General features: G+C 41.9%; 1 protein-coding gene across 2 annotated transcripts in view; it reads right to left on the bottom strand.

Annotated features, from left to right (window-relative positions):
* The window catches only part of FUT10 (fucosyltransferase 10), an 88,509-nt gene extending 68,965 nt beyond the window's left edge, over nucleotides 1-19,544 (bottom strand). The window contains exons 1-2 of one of the 2 annotated variants that reach the window (XM_066237130.1): nucleotides 19,370-19,544; nucleotides 3,057-3,284 (exon numbers count right to left, since the gene is read on the bottom strand). In XM_066237130.1, the coding sequence (XP_066093227.1) occupies nucleotides 3,057-3,137 (81 nt within the window). In that variant the 5' untranslated portion in view covers nucleotides 3,138-3,284; nucleotides 19,370-19,544. Of the gene's footprint in view, nucleotides 1-2,932; nucleotides 3,285-19,369 lie in introns of both variants that reach the window. The other variant, XM_066237129.1, reaches the window with a different exon arrangement.
* Nucleotides 19,545-20,444: the final 900 nt, after the last annotated feature.

The following is a 20,444-nucleotide window of genomic DNA, read 5'->3' on the forward strand; positions in this document are numbered from 1 at the left end:
CAAATAACAAGAATTGCTTAAAGAAGAGAGTTTCCTGCCAAACAACTTTTAAAAAAATATTTAGCATTATATATCACTACCAGGACTACCAGGTAGTAGAAAATATGGGGGATAGAGGAACATATTACAGAAAACCATGAGGATAAAATCAGCCAAATACAAAATCTGGGAAATTCTGAAGACCAAATGATGCAGTTTCTTCAACAAATCCATGACAAAGACGTACCAGCTCAATGCAATGTGTGGGATTTGTTTATTCCACAAACTAACACTTTATAAAAAAAAGAAAAGAAAAATTTTGAGATAATCAGGAAAAATTTAACATGGCCTAGAAATAAATTTGTCTCTTTATGAAATCCATAAGAGTCAGGACTATTACCTGGCTATTACTAGGCTATAGAAGGTAGTGAGTAATTCTTGTTAATTTTTGTTGGGTATGAGAATAGAATTAGGTTTTGATAAACTCTAAAGTTCCCATCATTAGAGAATCATACTAAAGTAAATCCAGGTGAACTGTTATAATGGCCTAGATTTGCTTTAAAATACTCCAAATGTATTATGAATTATTTGTACAACTAAAAAGTAAAATTCAAGGAAGACTTGGCTTGGGGTGGGGAACATACAACACAATATACAGATGATGCTTATAGAATTGTACACCAAGACCTGTATAATTTTATTAACCAATGTCATCCTAATAAATTCAATAAAAGTTTTAAATATATAACAATAATAAAATATTACTTAAAAAAAGTAATACTCCAAAACTAAAGATAGCCTTGGCTGGGTGGCTCAGAGGATAGAAAGTCGTACCGGAGCTCCAAGGCTGCAGGTTAGATCCCTGGTCAAGGCACAGATGAGAAGCAATCAATGCGTGCAGAACTAAACGGAACAAGTTGATGCTTCTCTCTCTCTCTCTCTTCCTCTCTCTCAAATCAACAGGAAAAAAGTTTTAAAATAATAATAAAGAGAAATTTTTAAATAAAATTTTGTGTGTGTGTGTATACATATCCTCCCCCCAAGAATTTACAGGTAGTATATACAAAATATAGTTAAATGTGAGTGGAAAACAATGCCTCAGATGAATGATTTCCTCCAGAGAGCCCCAATGTTTTAGCTTAACTGTAGGTCAGGGTAACATTTACATGTTTAGGTAGCTTATTAATCATCTATGAGATCTGTTATGGGCTGAACTGGGTCACCCCAAAATTCATACGTTGAAGCAATACCCTCCATGCCTCAGCCGTGACTAAGCTGGGAGACAGGTTTGGTAAAGAGGTAATTAAGTTAAAGTAAGGTCACGAGGGTGGGCCCTGATCCATTATGACTGGTGTCCTTATAAAAAGAGGCGATGAGGACACAGGCCCGAATAGAAGGAGGACCACGTGCCACACAGGGGTAGGTGGCCACCCACACACAATCAAAGGAGGGGCCTCAGGAGAAACCCCCCTGAATGCTGACACCCTGACTTTGGACTGGTGCCCTCCACAGCAGGGAGGAAATAAGTCTTTGCTGTTTAAGCCACAGCGTGGTACTTTATTATGGCTGACCTAGCAAACACTATCCACGTCGTGGTTTTTTTTTTTATTTATCCTTCCTCTACCTTACTTATGCGGCAAATTATTTCATCTGCCTAGCCTACTAACCAGTGAAATCAGAAACAGTCCTAAATACATAGGCATTGTGTATTTTCAGTGGTTAAAAAAAAAAAACCCCAGCATTGCTGCAAGTCCGAACACTGAAGCAGTCACTGCGTCAGCGGGGACCGGGAGCTGCCCGCACCACAGGACCGGCGGCGAGCTGAAACCAGGGTCCCCAGGGTCCCGGCGGCTTAGCGCCAGTACCCACACCTCCTTTCCTGCTCCGGGGCTTAGAAACGCTATGCATGCCAAGTACGTGGCAATTTATTCTGACATCAGAGGGGAGCTCTCCGCTTAGACACGGGCATTCCTTATAACGGGAAAAAGTGCTCAAGTTCATATCTGATAAGATCAAAGCTCTCTCATCGATTCCCGTAGAAAAGAGCAGGAAACTCCCGCCCCTCCTGCTCAAGCAGGTCCTAGTACCTCCAAGAAAGAGGCAGACAAGAAAAGAGCCAAGCGTTTCCTCTGACCAGAACCCTGGTCCGGCGGCCGCAGGCGGTAGAAGCAGAGCCGAACTGCCTCCTAAAAGCATGATCCCATTCAGTCCCAGTCAGAAGGGGGACGGACCCTCCAGAGGGAAAGAGGCCAGAGAATGGCTTCGTTTCCATTAACCCCACACCTGAACTACTCACCCGCCCAGATAAGCTTCAAATATCCTTGGGATTATGAAATGGACACCTGGTACATGAAAGCATGCTAAGTATATATGAACTCCTATCTATACTTTTACTGTCGCTATGTAATTTTTACTTTAAACTGAAATCAGCAAATGAAGTTCAGAGTCTCCAACAAAATGAAGTAAGTGGAAGGACTACAGAAATGTTTCAGGTCGTTCCCCTTCACACAGTGCTTGGTCCAGTAGCGTATGTCAAAAACAACAAATTGACTAATGCCAATGTCTGCTCTCTGCAGAACAAACTACCTTGTTCTCTAAGCAGCCATTGCTACCTCGAGAACAACATTTTGCAGAAATGATCGCGACAGGGGACTTGGAGGAAGCCACCCAATTTCCATCCAGTAAGAGACACCAAGTTCTGCTTTCCTCCAAAATCAGGACCCTACAAGAGTTTCCCACAGCAATCCCCTGCTCACTGAACTGTGCTTCTTCCTGTCATACCCTCTCACTACCTCACTTTCATCCATTAAAAAAGAATTTCCAGTGCCTGAAACAGGAAATCTCTGACCCTGAGAGAGAAAGCAAAAAGTCAAGTCGGTGGACAGAACAGGGCGGGGCAGGAATGGTGGCGAGGGCCCAGGAATCAGCCCTTCACAGCCCAAATCCCGGGTACCTGGAGTGTGACAAGCAGAAAGATGGCAGCTGTGACACACAGGCAGGATGCCAAAATCCTCCTCCTTGGAATCCGCACCATGCTGCCCTGCCCGGGGTGACTGACGGAGGGCGAGCCCGGTTACCAGGTGTTCCCGAGTCGGCCCAGAGCCTGAGACAGTTTCACGTGGAGGAACCATCTGGGTGTCAATTTCGTCCACCGCCATCCCTGCTGGGACCCAGTCTCCATGAAGGGCTGAGAGTCGAGGTTCCGAGTGGGCCTGGTGTGGCGTTGAGCGGGAGCAGCAGGCAGCCTTCGGAAGCTATCATCAGAGCAGCTGGAGTTTCTTCAGGCCAGAAGGCATCCCAAAACTCTGCAATAAATGAATCATCCTTTAGCCATAGTGCAGATTTCATCGATGTAGTCTTTCGGGCTTATCATGTGAAAACCCAAAACTTTAAAACGAAAAGGAACCTTTGAGCTCCGGTAGTCCTCACTGGTAGGTAAGGAACCCAAACCCAGAGAGGTGAAGTGGCTAGCTCAAGGCCAGACAGCCCACCAGAGCAGAATGACAGATTTACAGTCAGGTCTGGAGTCTAAAATTCTGTTTCCACTTTATTTTCTCTGCCACCAGAAGACTGAATTCCAGATGTAGTAACTTTCTTCTATCTAGGTTTCAAAGGAGTAGAGATGTGGGCCAGAAATTATCAGGACTAAGGACTATCCACCCACTCCTGTAGAAATTAGGGAAAAAATTAAGTAACAGGTTCAGGCTTTGATCAAAAATAGACAATGCTCCATTGGCCCCAACTACTCCCAAGAAAAATAATTTCATCCACAAAATAAAGAATTATTATTATTGTTTTATTTGTTTAGTCTTTTATGGCAAAGGTAATAAAGCAGGGGGTTATATGGGCAATGTGATTCTCTGGAAGTTTTGAAATAAGATTTTCACCGGAAATCTGTATAATTATGTTAACTAGGGTCACCCCAATAAACTAAATTAAGAAATAAAAAAGTAAAATAAAGAATTATCCTTCAAAAAAAAATTTTTTTCCCCATCTGGGTTTTCCCCCATCTGAAATGGATAATCTTTTAGAAAGTTTGTAAAATGAACTAAATCCCATAGAATGCCTTTTATTTCCTGGGTTCTATAGTCAAATATCTTTGACAAATGACACTATGGATTTTAAAAAAGAGTAAGAATTGATCTTCCTCTAGAATGTAAACTGTTCTCTAAAGTACTCCAAATATCTGATTCTGAGATCTGACTGTATATCTCCAAGCTATAAAATTAAATTAAAGATATAATTAGGAACCTAAAAATGATGTAGAATTCAGGTTAAAAACCCTGGTCTTGCCTGACCAGGCGGTGGTGCAGTGGATAGAGCATCGGACTGAGATGCAGAAGACCCAGGTTCGAGACCCCGAGGTCGCCAGCTTGAGCGAAGGCTCATCTGGTTTGAGCAAAAAGCTCACCAGCTTGAGCCCAACATCGCTGGCTCAAGCAAGGGGTTACTTGGTCTGCTGAAGGCCCGCGGTCAAGGCACATAAAAAAAACAAAAACAAAAACAAAAACAAAAAAACAACCCTGGTCTTAAAGGCATGCTTTCCTCTCATAGATATACCTTGACTTACTTTTAAGTCCAGGATATTCTGTTCTCTCAGTAACAAAATGACTCTTGAATAGACACTTCTCCAAAGAGGACATACAGATGGCCAAGAGACACATGAAAAGATACTCAACGTCACTAATCATCAGTGAGATGTAAATAATGCCACAATGAGATATTACCTCACACCTGTCAGAATGGCTATCATTGGTGAGTGACGTCAGAGAAATGATGCTGTGAGGAGTGCTCCCAATATCTCTCCCTGAAACTTCAACAAATTCAACAACTAGAGGCAGAAAAACAATCTCAGGAGCATCTGAAATACACATACATCAAACAAAGGTACGATTGGGCGAAAAGGTGGCTGAATATATAATCCACTCTGAAGGAAATAAGATGGAGAATGGAATATTCCGCTTTCTTCACTGACCTGAGCAAGGGCTGCTTTCACTTGGAACTGAGAGAAAGCGAGGGCTGGGGGTGTGGAAAAAGCTGGGCTAGGGCAGAGAGACGTTCAAGCCAAGGAGAGAGTGTGCCCATGGCTCAGCCTATGCAGAGCTAACGCTAGCGGCAGACCCCAGCAGAGGTGGGTGAGCAGTTGCCTTGTTTACTCCCGGTATCTTGGTTGGCGAGCATGGGCAGTGTGTGAGTGGATCAACCTGGCGCTTCGGGCATGGGTGCCCACGTTCCCAGATGGGAGTGCTGGGTTGGAGACTGTCAGTAGTGACCATTGTGTGGGCTGTGACCAGAGTTTCTGAATAATCCTGGCTTCCCAAACAACAGCATGCGGGAAGTGCACAAAAGCTGGCTTCCCTACACCTGACCTGTCTGGGCGTGGCACCTCCGCCAGCCATACAGGCTAACAAAGCACACTCCTGGGGAAGAGAACTGCAAAAGCAGTGGGGGGAAGGGTGTGCAGGCAGCTTGCAGACAGCCTCTAGAGAGCAGAGCTGCAGAGTGCTGAGGCAACTAGACATGCCTGGAGGCTCATAGAAAGACACCTGAAAGGCAATCAGCTCTCAGCCCTGCCTGATTATACTGGCAGTTCTGGCTGGTAAAGCCTTACCTAGAACCCTGCATTGAGTGGGGATAGAAGGAGGATTTGGCAGCTCTTAGAGCCTCTTGCTCTCCAGGCAGTGGCTGGGGCAACTTCACAGCTGGGTATCCAGGCTGCTGAAGGAGAGTCCAGGAAAACGGACTGTCCCATTGTCGGAGCCTGCAAACGCTAACAAGGCCCACCTACCAACGGGGCTGAGGCCCAATTTATGTCATCATCATAACAACACAACAGCAAATCTCTGCCTAAGAGTTCCACAGGGGCAGAACCTAGGGTACACCACCACCAGCCAAAAAGAGAGAGAAGAAAGAAAAAGGAAGAAGATAACTTCTCAAAACCAGGAAAAATCCACAGTCTTCATAACTTTTTCCATTTTTTTCTTGTATTTTTTATCTTTTTTTTTCCTTCCACCTTGGTCAATTTATCCTCTTTTTGTTTTATTCTTTTCTTTTCCATTTGAACATTATTACTCATAGGTGTTACATTTTCCATTCTTTTTTTTTTCTCTGAGTGTTACATTCCAAAAAATTTAACTAAATTTTTTTTCTCTCTTTTTGTTTCTTCTTTTCTCTTTCATTTTTTCTCTCATTAAATTTCACCCACAAACAAATTATTTTATTCTGGATTCAAATTTTTTCTTTGTGGCATTTTGTGTGCTTTTTATTTCGCTTTTTATCTCTTTAGCATTTCCCTCAACTCCAGCTCTCCATTCTATAGTTTTTGTGCCACTTAATACAATAGAATTTTCATTTTTCACTGTATTTTTTCCTTTCTTTTCTTTTTTTTTCTTTTCTCTTACACTATTTCTTACATTTGATCATCATTTACAAACAAATTATTTTATTCTTGATCCAAATTTTTTTCCTTGTGGCATTTAGTGGGTTCCTGCCTCATTTTTTGCCTCTTTGTCACTCCCCCCCAACCCAGGCCCTCTGTTCTATGTATTTTTCTTCCACTTAGCACAATAGAATTTTCAGTTTATCAATGCATTTAAAAAAATTTTTTTTATCAACTTTTTTTTTAATACTTTTTCTTCTGTCATTTTTTTCCCTTTATTTTTTTTTATTTATTCTTTTACAGAGACAGAGAGAGAGCCAGAGAGAGGGATAGATAGGGACAGACAGACAGAAATGGAGAGAGATGAGAAGCATCAATCATCAGTTTTTTGTTGCGATACCTTAGTTGTTCATTGATTGCTTTTTTTTTTTTTTTTTCTTTTCTTTTCATTTTTCTGAAGCTGGAAACAGGGAGAGACAGTCAGACAGACTCCCGCATGTGCCCGACCGGGATCCACCCGGCACGCCCACCAGGGGCGACGCTCTGCCCACCAGGGGGCGATGCTCTGCCCATCCTGGGTGTCGCCATGTTGCGACCAGAGCCACTCTAGCGCCTGAGGCAGAGGCCACAGAGCCATCCCCAGCGCCCGGGCCATCTTTGCTCCAATGGAGCCCTGGCTGTGGGAGGGGAAGAGAGAGACAGAGAGGAAAGCACGGTGGAGGGGTGGAGAAGCAAATGGGCGCTTCTCCTGTGTGCCCTGGCCAGGAATCGAACCCAGGTCCTCCGCACGCTAGGCCGACGCTCTACCGCTGAGCCAACCGGCCAGGGCCCATTGATTGCTTTTTATATGTGCCTTGACCGTGGGCCTTCAGCAGACCGAGTAACCCCTTGCTGGAGCCAGTGACCTTGGGCTCAAGCTGGTGACCTTGGGGTCTCGAACCTGGGTCTTCTGCATCCCATTCCAGTGCTCTATCCACTGCGCCACCTCCTGGTCAAGCTTATCAACTCTTATTAGTGTTATTAACAATAACACTCTCAAATGCCATTAAAGAAAAAAAATTGAATATCATGGATACAAAAGACAGTGATGTAGCTCAGATAGATGAGGAAAAAGCTATAGAAAAAATTTCAATAGCTTAGAAATCTTGGAGTTAAATGACAGAGAATTTAAAATTGAAGTCCTAAAAATACTCAGGGATATACAAGAAAATACAGAAAGGCAATTTAGGGAGCTTAAAAAGCAACTCAATGAACAGAAAGAATACTTCACCAAGGAAATTGAAACTATAAAAACGAATCAAACAGAGATGAAAAACTCAATTCGTGAACTGAAAAACAAGTTAACAAGCTTAGCCAATAGAACAGGTTAGATAGAGGAGAGAATTAGTGACATATTGTAGAAGACAGGCAACTAGAGGTACTACATAGAGAAGAGGAGAGAGACTCACGAATTTAAAAAAAAATGAGATAGCCATACAAAAATTGTCTGACTCCATCAGAAAGAGCAACATAAGAATAATGGGCATATCAGAAGGAGAAGAGAGAGAAAATGGAATGAAGAACATATTCAAATAAATAATAGATGAGAACTTCCCAAGCCTGTGAAAAGAACTAAAGCCTTGAATTCAAGAAGCAAACAGAACACCGAGTTATCTTAACCCTAACAAACCTACTCCGAGGCACATCATAATGAAATTGGCACAAACCAATGACAGAAAAAATTCTCAAGGCAGCCAGGGAAAAGAAGAATACAACATATAAAGGAAGGCCCATTAGATTACACTGGGAAACAATTTTTTTTTCATTTTCTGTTGCATGAGGTTTTAGAACTTTTTCTATATATTTCTGAAATGAAAATAACAATACAACATATCATAATCTCTGGGATGCAGCAAAAGCAGTAATAAGAGGGAAGTTCATATCACTACAGGCCTATATGAACAAACAAGAGAGAGCCCAAGTAAACCACATAACTTCACATCTCAAGGAACTAAAAAAAGAAGAACAAAGACAACCCAAAAACAGCAGAAGAAAGGAAATATTAAAAATCAGAGCAGAAATAAATGAAATAAAGAACAGGAAAACTATAGAAAAAATTAATAAAACAAGGAGCTGGTTCTTTGAAAAGATCAACAAAATTGACAAACCCTTGGCAAGACTCATCAAGGAAAAAAGAGAAAGAACTTATATAAACAAAATCCAAAATGAAAGAGAAGAAATCACCACAGATATCATAGATATACAAAGAATTATAGAATACTATAAAAAACTATATGCCACCAAATTTTACAATATAGAAGAAATGGATAAATTCCTAGAACAATATAATCTTCTTCGACTGAGTCATGAAGAAGCAGAAAGCCTAAACAGACCCATAAGCAGGGAGGAAATACAAACAACTCTTAAAAACCTCCCCAAAAATAAAAGTCCAGGGCCAGCCAGCTATACTAGTGAATTCTATCAAACATTCAAAGAAGACTTGGTTCCAATTCTACTTAAAGTCTTCCAAAAAACTGAAGAAGAAGCAATACTTCCAAACACATTTTATGAGGCCAACATAACCCTCATACTAAAACCTGGCAAGGACAACACAAAAAAATAAAACTACAGACCATATCTATAATGAATACAGATGCTAAAATACTAAACAAAATATTAGCAAATCAAATACAACAACACATTAAAAAAATAATTCATCATGATCAAGTGGGATTCATCCCAGGATCACAAGGATGGCTCAGCATACATAAAACGGTAAACGTAATACACCATATCAACAAAACAAAGAAAAAAAACCATATGATCTTATCAATAGATGCAGAAAAGGCATTTGATAAAATACAACATCATTTTATGTTTCAAACACTTAACAAAATGGATATAGAAGAAAAATATGTCAACATAATAAAGGTCATCTATGATAAACCATCAGCTAACATCATATTAAATGGCATAAAACTGAGGACTTTTCCCCTAAAATCAGGAACAAGACAAGGTTGTCTACTCTCTCTACTCTTATTCAACATAGTGCTGAAAGTTCTAGCTAGATCAATCAGACAAGAGAAAGAAATAAAAGGCATTCATATTGGGAAAGAAGGAGTAAAGGTTTCACTTTTTGCAGATGATATGATCCAGTACATTGAAAACCGCAAAGACTCCACAAAAAGACTACTAGAAACAATAAACCAATACAGTAGCAGGATACAAAATTAATATACAAAAGTTCATTGCCTTCCTATATGCCAACAATGAAACATCAGAAAACGAGCTCAAAAAAAATCTCCTTCATAGCTGCGACAAAAATAATAAAATACTTCTGAATAAATATAACAAAGAATGTAAAGGACCTATATAATGAAAACTACAAAGCATTATTAAGAGAAATCGAAAAAGATATAATGAGATGGAAAAATATTCCTTGTTCTTGGATAGGAAGAATAAATATAGTCAAAATGACTATATTACCCAAAGTGATATACAAATTTAATGCAATCCCCATCAAAATTTCAATGTCATTTTTTAAAGAAATGGAACAAAAAATCACCACGTTTATATGGAACTATAAAAAAACCCGAATAGTCACAGCAATCCAAAGGAAAAAGAATGAAGTTGGGGGCATTATAATACCTGACTTCAAATTATATTAAATAATTGAGCCACGATAATCAAAACAGCATGGTATTGGTAGAAAAATAGACACTCAGACCAATGGAACAGAATAGAAAGCCCAGAAATAAAACTACATGTATTTGGTCAAATAATTTTTGATAATGGGGCCAACAACACACAATGGAGAAAAGAAAGCCTCTTTAACAAATGGTGCTGCGAAAACTGGAAAGCCACATGCAAAAGAATGAAACTCGACTACAGTTTGTCCCCTTGTACTAAAATTAATTCAAAATGGATCAAAGACCTAAATATAAGACCTGAAACAATATATTACATAGAGAAAAACATAGGTACCAAACTCATGGACCTTGGTTACAAAGAGCACTTTATGAATTTGACTCCAAAGGCAAGGGAAGTGAAGGTAAAGATAAATGAATGTGACTATATCAGACTAAGAAGTTTTTGCACAGCAAAAGAAACTGACAAAAGAAAACAAACAGACATCCAACTAAATGGGAGATGATACTTTCAAACAACAGGTCAGATAAGGGCCTAATATCCAAAATATACAAAGAACTCATAAAACTGAACAACAAGCAAACAATCCAATAAAAAATGGGAAGAGGACATGAAAAGACACTTCTCCCAGGAAGAAATACAAATGGCCAACAGATATATGAAAAGATGCTCATCTTCATTAGCTATTAGAGAAATGCAAATCAAAACTACAATGAGATACTACCTCATACCTGTTAGATTAGCTATTATCAACAAGACAGGTAATAACAAGTGTTGGAGAGGCTATGGAGAAAAAGGAACCCTCATCCACTGTTGGTGGGAATGTAAAGTAGTACAACCATTATGGGAGAAAATATGGTGGTTCCTCAAAAAATTAAAAATAGAACTACCATATGACCCAGCAATCCTTCTACTGGGAATATACCCCCATAACTCAAAAACACTGGTACGTAAAGACATATGCAGCCTTATGTTCTTTGCAGCATTATTCACAGTGGCCAAGACATGGAAACAACCAAAAAGCTTCAATAGATGATTGGATAAAGAAGATGTGGTTCAAGATACTATGGAATACTACTCAGCCATAAGAAATGATGACATCGGATCATTTACAACAACATGGATGGATCTTGATAACATTGTATTGAGTGAAATAAGTAAATCAGAAAAAACTAAGAACTATATGGTTCCATACATTGGTGGGACATAAAAATGAGACTCAGAGACATGGACAAGAGTGTGGTGGTTACCAGGAGTGGGGAGGGGAAGGGAGGCAGTGGGAGGAGAGGAGGGACACAAAGAAAAACAGATAGAAGGTGATAGAAGACTATATGATTTTGGGTGATGCGTATGCAACATAATCAAATGTCAAAATAACCTGGAGATGTTTTCTCTGAACCTATGTATCCTGATTGATTAATGTAACCCTTTAAAATTAATTTTTAAAAAAAGAGTGGCTATCATCAAAAAATCAACAAACAATAGATGTTGGCAGGGATGTGGAGAAAAGGGAACACTCGTGCACTGTTGATGGGAATGCAGACTGGTGCAGCCACTGTGGAAAACAGTATGGAGTTACCTCAAAAAATTAAAAATGGAACTAGCAATCCCATTTCTGGGAATATATCCAAAGAAACCTGAAATGTTAATTTGAAAAAACATATGCACCCCATGTTCACTGAAGCATTATTTACAATAGCCAAGACTTGGAAGCAGCCCACGTGCCCACCAGTAAAGGAGTGGATAAAAATAAAGCTGTAGTACATAGTGAAATACTACTCAGCCGTAAAAAAGAGGAAATCTTACCTTCTGTAACAACATGGATAGACCTAGAGATTATTATGCTAAGAGAAATAAGCCAGAGAAAAACAAGTACCATATAATTTCACTTATACGTGGAATCCAATGAAACTAAACTAACAAACAAAATAGAAACAGACTCATAGATACTAAGAACAGACCGACAGCTGTCAGAGGGGATGGGGGTTGGGGGACTGGGTGAAAAAGGTGAAGGGACTAAGCAAAGGAAAAAAACCCTTACAGATAGATGGTTTTGAAGGAGACTTGACTTGGGGTGGTGAACACACAATGCAATATACAGATGATGTATTGTAGAATTGTGCACCTTAAACCTGTATAATTTTATTAACCAATGTCACCCCAATAAATTCAATAAAAAAAATTTTAAATGACTCTTAGTCTCAAAGTTGCAAAAAGCACATTTTTCTTCTCTTCTTCACAAATTCCTGCAACCCACAGAGACTAAGAGAATGAGCTCTAGAGACAGTCTCCAGGGATTCAAAACTCAATGCCCCAGCTGGTTTAACCCAGTCTCTCCATAAATGAACTTCCAAAATGTAGATAATAATGCTACCTAATCCAAGAGGCATTGTGACAATTATGTAAGATTGATAAAATACTGGTTTCAGAGTCTGGTACAGAAATGTCCAATAACTCTTTGCTATCTTATTTTAAAACATTATTATAATTTTTATTATATCTTTAAGTGGAAAGACAGTTGCATTCATATAAAGTATGCTGCTGCCCGATCAACTGGAACACCAAAAGGGGAAATACTCACTTTGCCAAAAGAGGCGATCACTAATATCTGCTGAGTGACCTATGGTGAGCAAGGCCTTTCCTAAGTACACAGCACACACAGCTTATTCAACCCTCCCAGCAACTCCACGAAGTAGCGACTACTATCCTCACCTTTAAGGGTGAGAAAACTGAACTGAAGGCAGTAAAGTAACTTGCCCAAGACTATAACTTTGATAAGTACTACAACCAGAAACCAGTCAGAGCCTGAAGTTCATGTATCCTTTTATATTCTTCAACACTAAGACTATAAAATCCCTACCAGATAATGCCAACACTCAAGGGTTATCTGACTGAACCACAGGGGGAAAGGAAAACTATGCAGAATAGCTCTGTCAGCTGATACACTAGAGATAAAAGCAGTAAACATCAGTAAGACCCTGAAAAGCACCTCCCCTTCTGCTCAGCAGGCATTAGTAGCTCTAACTTCACAAAATGTGGAGCTAGCACTTTGGGTTCCAATCCTGCCTTTGTCGTTTTACATAACACACCTCTGGACAAGTTGCTAAACCTTTCTAAGCCTCCATTTCCCTACCGTAAACAAGAAATGCTAACTATCATCGTTTCCCTTGCATAACAGAAAGATCCAAGTATTACTTTATGTGCAAAAGCAATTTATTAGAGCTACGGTTAATGTAACCCATCTTAAATGGGCAGAAAACTATATCATTTAAAAAAAAAGATTTTTAGATATTTCACTCCCTTCAATCTTACTGATAGCCATTCTGTGAAGTAGGCAAGGTACATAGTATTCCCAGTGCCCACAAGTAAGGAAAGCAAGCCTCGGTGAGTTTACGTGATTTGTCCAAGATCATAGTTTTTAAAGGTTGCAGTGGGTCTAGAAATCAGGTCACCTGACTGCAAGATCAGTGGAAAAGAAAGAGGAAACACAGTGTCAGCTTGTTAAGAGTACAAGAGTCAGGAATGTGGGACAACACAATATGGAAAGGAAATGTGAGAACATAGCTTGGGATATTTTTATAGCTACTGCAAAGCTCAGGCCTATCCTGGGGGCTTTTAAAGTCTTTACATGGCTATACAAATTATGACAGAGGATTTGAAGTTTACAAATGCTGTTCCAGCCAAAGAATCTCAATTGATTATAGTCTCAAAGCTACAAGTAGAATGGGGGCTCAGGGACCAAGCTGTGGTTAAATAGCCACGACTAAAGAATAGAGCCAGTTAATGTAGATGGTATTATGATTGACAGCATGGAGCCATGAACCAGGCCTTGAGGCATATCAATCTAATATATGGTATTAATTACCCAGGAGTTTGTTATCAAGTCAGCGGTCCCCCACCTGGTGGGACAGATGGGTTTGCAGAGGGCATTGTCAAAGACAACAAGCTTCGATGCCGTGGGACGCCAAGAGGAAAGCTCCCTTCTGTTTCATCACTGCCCACAGGGTGAATCTCACCCCCGAACACTCCTTTCCGGGGTGGAGCAATGTGTGTTTGTTCAGACAACCATGGTAGGTAACATGTGAAATGGCTTCTCTCTGGCCCACCCTCTAGACCCTGGAGCTGAGCTGCCGAACTGCATTGGGCAGCTGGCGTGCACACCCTGGGGCTGGCCATCTGCTGCCCAGAGAGGGAGTTGGAGCCGGCGTGACTACCTCATACTCCTAACAAGTGCTACTCCATCCAAACCAGCAACACTTGCACCTTAAAATGATTTCAAAGTTCTCCACTTTATTTTGAATTAAAATAGACAGAAGTGAGACTAAATACCTTCAATTGAATTAGCAGCCTGAGAATGTCAGCTTCAGATTTCCGCCAGGCAGGGCCAGTCCAGGTTGCAGGTTAAGGGTCTCAGCATGGAATGATCTCTGCCCTTGCACCTCTGAGCGTAAAATGAGAAACTGACCCTCAGGGATGCAAAGTTCTCCTACCCTGACAGTCTGTGTGTCTGGCAAGGGACAGAGGTGCGGGAAGAGGCACAGAGTTCTGAGAAGACTCCTTTGACCCTTTTCCTCTTGTAACTGGTGAGTCAACTGGGCGAATAAGCAACTGTCTTAACTGAGCTTAAGGTTCTACCAAGGAGGCTTTTTTAAAAATAATTGATTTTAAAGAAAGAGAAATATTGATTTGTTGTTCCATTTATTTATGCATTCATTGGTTGATTCTTATATGTTCCCTCACCAGGGATTGAACCCACAACCTTGGTGTATCAGGACAATGTTCTAACCAACAGAGCTACCCACCCAGGGCTACCAGGGAGTCTTTAAAAGGCATGTATCTAACTAATAAACTTAAATTATTCATACTAAAGTATAATTTCTTAGGTTTGACTCTCCCCAAATGTTTTCATTTTATAATGTATAAATTCTCAGAACCCCCCCCCCCCTCCAAGGGTGGCTGTCTGGCACAGACAGATGATGGGGCAGGCTTGGTGGAGGGGTGGAAGGGCCTTTGGACAGCTCCCCAGGCACTTTTCAACGACTGCCCTCCAACTCTACTTGTCCTTGCCAACAGTCCTTCCTTCCTACCTGGTTACTCCCAAAGCCTGATAACTTAGTTTCCACCAGTCGGACCCCTGCACTCTCCACTTAGCTGCAGAGTTGCTTCTGGAATGCAGATTGGCTCTCTCTCCTCTGATTAATACAATCCTTCAATGGCTTCCCAAAGATTTCACGGTACAGATAAATCTCATTAGGCTAGAAAACAACACTGCCTGGGCCTCAGCCCACTCCTCTGGCTTCCTTACCTTTTCCTCCACCACTCATGCCCTCTGGTCCTGCATTCTTGGAATGTAGCTTCCTGTTCTGTGCTCTGCTCCCTACCTACAACATCCAAACCTCTTTCGCTATCCTAGCCATTCTACAAGACTTTCAAGGCCGCCTGTGGGAAGCCTTACTCCTCCCCAATGCCAAGTCTGGAGACCTAGATCCCTATCATTGCATGCTTGTTTCTATTGCAGCAGTGGACAGATGCAGGAAGCAGGGGGATTTCAGGACACTTTCTAATGTTGCTTTATTGGGTGCCTATAAAATAACTGTTGAACATTGAAAAGTTGACCTATTCTGTTAATTTGCACAGGACTTTCTTGGTGCTGCAACTGTCCCTTGGTCACCTGACAAACATGTGATGATGGTTCCATAATTTTCACTTTCACCCAATTTTCTTTTCTTTTCTTTTCTTTTTACAGAGACAGAGAGTGAGTCAGAGAGAAGGTTAGACAGGGACAGACAGACAGGAACGAAGAGAGATGAGAAGCATTAATCATTAGTTTTTCATTGCGCGTTGCAACACCTTAGTTGTTCATTGATTGCTTTCTCATATGTGCCTTGACCGTGGGCCTTCAGCAGACCAAGTAAGCCCTTGCTGGAGCCAGTAACCTTGGGTTCAAGCTGGTGGGCTTTTGCTCACAGCAAAAGCTGGCGACCTCGGGGTCTCAAACCTGGGTCCTTCCGCATCCCAGTCCGATGCTCTATCCACTGTGCCACCGCCTGGTCAGGCTCACCCAATTTTCTTTATTAACATTTATTTGTGTTCATGTATTCCTTGCTCTTTTTTTTAATGGACTTCGTATTTTGCTGAGCATTTATTTTTATGTAAAGAGTGCTTTGGGTTGCAGATTTCTATCTGAGAAGGTCATCCTCTTCAGCCAAGTACACATTTCCAGCAAGACAAACAAAGACTAATGAGAGAGAAAGGGATACTGGTAGCCATGTGAATCAAGACAGGTGATTAATGGGGGGTTGGGGGGGGCAGAAGTGGTAGCCCAACCACCTTCACATTCCTATAGGAAACTGAAGGTGATGCCTTTCTTAAATTCTAGGCACACAGCCAAGTACTCAAATTATTCAGTATTAATACAATCTCACTTAGTGGGTCTACTTATCATAGAAATGAAATAAAAATACATACCTATACCAAAAAGCAAAAACAAAGGACTGAGCTAAGGCCCTGAATAGAAGCATTCAAAGGGAGCCAGTTTTTAGATGAGGGAGGGGCAGAAGACCGCAGATTCTGTACCTCAGGAAGAACTGAGCCAGCTCCTCCAGCACAGGACTCTTTCTCATCGTTTTCCTTATAAGGTCTTAGTTGCTGTTCTTTCTCCAGTAAGGGCTTATTGGATACCCTGTAACAGTTTTCCTACCCGTCAGGTCTGAACTAAAACGTCTAGAAGAGGCATGGATGCATGGAACAGTCTGACCGTTGTCAGAGGGGAGGTGGGTAGGGGACGAGGCGAAAGGTGAAGGGATTAGCCAAAAAATATACATACACAACACACAGACACAGACCACAGCGTGGTGATGCCAGAGGGAGAGGGTGCAGAAGGTTAGGTGAAGGTGGGGGGGGGGGGTAAATGAGGACAGGAAGAGACGCTGCTAGGGGCACACACAATGCTGCCACATTTGCAGGCGTACAATGCAGTGGGCAGAGAGTGATTTGTTGAGTTGTGCACTTGAAACCTGAATGGTTTTAAGAACCAATGTCGCCTGACCAGGCAGTGACGCAGTGGATAGAGCTTTGGACTGGGATGCGGAGGACCCAGGTTCGAGACCCTGAGGTCGCCAGCTTGAGTGCAGGCTCATCTGGCTTGTGCAAAAAGCTCACCAGCTTGGACCCAAGGTTGCTGGCTTGAGCAAGGGGTTACTTGGTCTGCTGAAGGCACGCAGTCAAGGCACATATGAGAAAGCAATCAATGAACAACTAAGGTGTCACAATGAAAAACTGATGATTGATGCTTCTCATTTCTTTCCGTTCCTTTCTGTCTGTCCCTATCTATCCCTCTCTCTGTACCTGTAAAAAAACAAAAAACAAAAAAACAAAAGAACCAATGTCATCCCTGTTAATTAAATAATAAGTAAATAAAATCTCTCATCTGCTTTGATCATTTATGTAATCATGAATGAGGAACTGGTTAACTAACACTGACCAAGGGCAGCGAATACTTCACATGCCTAAACACAAGGGCTGGACCAGATGATCTCCTGAGGTTTCACCCCAAAATTAAGCTTTCTAATCCCGTCAATGGTGTCCAGGGGTGAAACTCTCCGGAGAAAAAAGACTGGTCAAGGAAACAGGCACTGATCAAGACAGTTTGTGTCTACATAAGCTGAGACTCCTGGAAACATTCAATAAACATTTCAATATAACAAGTTTAGGGTTACTTGATCTTCATTCTCCTTTCTAGTAATTCAACGTTACCTTTTGAGAACATGAATACTATTCTCAAAAAATAAATATATGAAAAACATTGTAAATAAAAAGTTGTTTCTTTTCATTTTTAAAAACCCATGTTCAGGAACTATAACAAATGTTTATTGTAGAATGCTGGCAACTGAATTAGGTACTCCATTTCCTACTGAAATCAACTCTTTATAGTTCATATTTAGAAAGCATTTAAATATGTGTTGAAAATGTCTATATCATGAACTATACTTATGTCATGAAAATGTCTATATCATGAACTATACTTATGTCAATAACATATTGTTTGCCCAAACTTTTTGTTATTTCCTAAATTTAACCATAGTTCAAGTATTTTTCAAAAATGTTCTCTTTGTAAGATAAAACTAGAAAACGTCCTCCTTTTTTTTTTTTTTAAGTTGAAGAATAAAAGATGAGCCATGACCACAGGAACAGCTGAGACGAGGCATTTAATTCACTGTCAGACAGTGCCACCTAGCAGGCGGCTGGCACGTGAAGAGTAGTTACCACAGCAATTTAAAAAATGGAACGGACCCTAATGACTCCCGGATGCTAGGACACTGCCTCTGGCTACAGACAGAAGAGGAAGGCTCTGAAACTGAGGCTAGGGTGCTGTCTACACTGGCGGCTCGGCCACCTGAGTGTGCAAATACTCGGGCTGCTTATCCAACGCCGATGGCCAGGCCCCATCTGAAAGCCCTCCGTCTGAGACCACAAAGGACCGTGGAGAAATAGTGTCCTAGTTGTAGTGCAACATCACTAGCAAGCCCAAGACTGGTCATGAGTTTCGGGGTGTTTCATGCTGAGAGAAAGAAGGATATATAAGAGGGATGAAGTCCAGAACACCCGACTTGCCATATTAAAAACCGTGCCCAGGCAGAGTGTGCTAATGCATTCCATTATTGACGTAACAATCCAAGTCACAACTTACTAACTGCCCCGAACTACTTCCAGGAGCCTGGCGGTGCGCAGGGAGCGGCCTGTTGGAGCCCTGGCGCTAAGAAAAAGTCATTTTGCTTGGTATTTGCTATATATTCAAGAACCACTAAAAGATCCCACCAATGTTATTTCTCTATCTCACACAATGTTATTTCTCTATTCTGAGGGCACTAACTGCATTCAGGAAAGGGCCTGCAAGCAGATCACCAGAGCCTGCTGTTCCGGGGGCTCTCCCTGGGCATTTCCTCCATCAAATGCACAACGTTCTGTACAGCTACTTCAGCACACGATTCTGGCAACAAGTGGTTCTCAGTGCAGACGTGGGGTGGGGGGGGGGGGCGATTCCCAGCACACAGTAGCAGAGTCGGGGTCTGGAACTGGCGCGGCTGGGAGGATCGTGGCAGATGGGAGGTAGGAGTCCGGCGGGGGGGCCCCTGCGTGTCAGCTGTCTACCACCAGGGCCTTTTCAGCCGCCAGATGGGTTTAAATCTCAGGCGAGGTCTCAGGAAATCGCTGCCTTTTCCAGCACACAACTCCGTCTTTCACACACACAGAGAAGGGGTTTCCTCCTGCTGCGAGTCCCGGCGTCCCAGCTTCCGTGGGCACCAGAAAAGTCTGTTTCTCGGCACCCGACCCTGCCCCCACCCGGCCATCGCTCCAGCAGGACCCAGTGGCGCACGCACTCACCTCTCCGCGGGGAAGGAGGCTGCTCTGCCCACTGCAGCCATCCCGGGCTTTTCACTTTCAGTTTGCCCGGGGCTCGGATGCAGACACGGCAGGGAGACTGGGGAAAGACGGCGGGATAACTCCCAGCGCGTCCAGGCCCAGCGATCCTCCATCCAGGTTTTCACTGATGCCTCCCATTTAAAAGCAAGTGGGACCTTGGTTCCAGGAAACCCGGGAAACCTTCTTGAAAGTCCTGGGAGGCTCCTAAGACTCTCTTCTAAAGCAAGTCACAGGGCACTTTCTGCTTCTCAAACTCAACTAAGGGTGGATCACATTCAAATCAAAGTCACCTATTCCGGAAAACTGAGAACCAAGCAGAGGCCTGGGTACCTTCAGTCAGGTGCCAGTGTTTGGTAGACTGAGCACGATGATCATTTGATTTTTTATTTTATTTTATTTATTTATTTTTTTGCTGGTGAAGGTAAACTGACTTCAAGCTATTGAGTTCCAAATTTAGATAACCAATTAAAATTATTTTGCCTTAGTCTTAGACACGAAGTGATTAAGCTAGGGAAGTAATTAAAGACCTCGGAAGGACTGGGAATAGTTTCAGGGCAAGTGAGGTGTCCAGGGCTCACAAGCTGAGGAGGCCCTGACTCTCAGGGCCAGGCCAGGGCAGGGCGCACCTGCCTGAACTAGAGAGTGATCGCTGCCCTAGGCCTGCCTCTCTCTAGTCCGGTCCTGCAGAGCTCCGGTGCCAAGTACCTCAGTCATCCTCGCTGTATGAATGGGTTGACAATAATGGTATCGACTTCTGGAAAACGCCAAATACAAGTGAAAATATTGATAAATTGGATATCATTAAAAGTAAGAAATTCTGTTAATCAAAAGCACTATTAAGAGAATGAAAAACAATCCACCAAGTAGGAGAAGATATTTGCAATACATTCTGTTCATCAAAAGTATATACTAGTGCCTGACCAGGTGGTGGCGCAGGGGATAGAGCACCGGATTGGGATGCGGAAGACCCAGGTTCGAGACCCCGAGGTCACCAGCTTGAGTGCGGGCTCATCTGTCTTGAGCAAAAAAGCTCACC

Source organism: Saccopteryx bilineata, chromosome 6 (assembly GCF_036850765.1).
Source record: "Saccopteryx bilineata isolate mSacBil1 chromosome 6, mSacBil1_pri_phased_curated, whole genome shotgun sequence".
NCBI lineage: Eukaryota > Metazoa > Chordata > Mammalia > Chiroptera > Emballonuridae > Saccopteryx > Saccopteryx bilineata.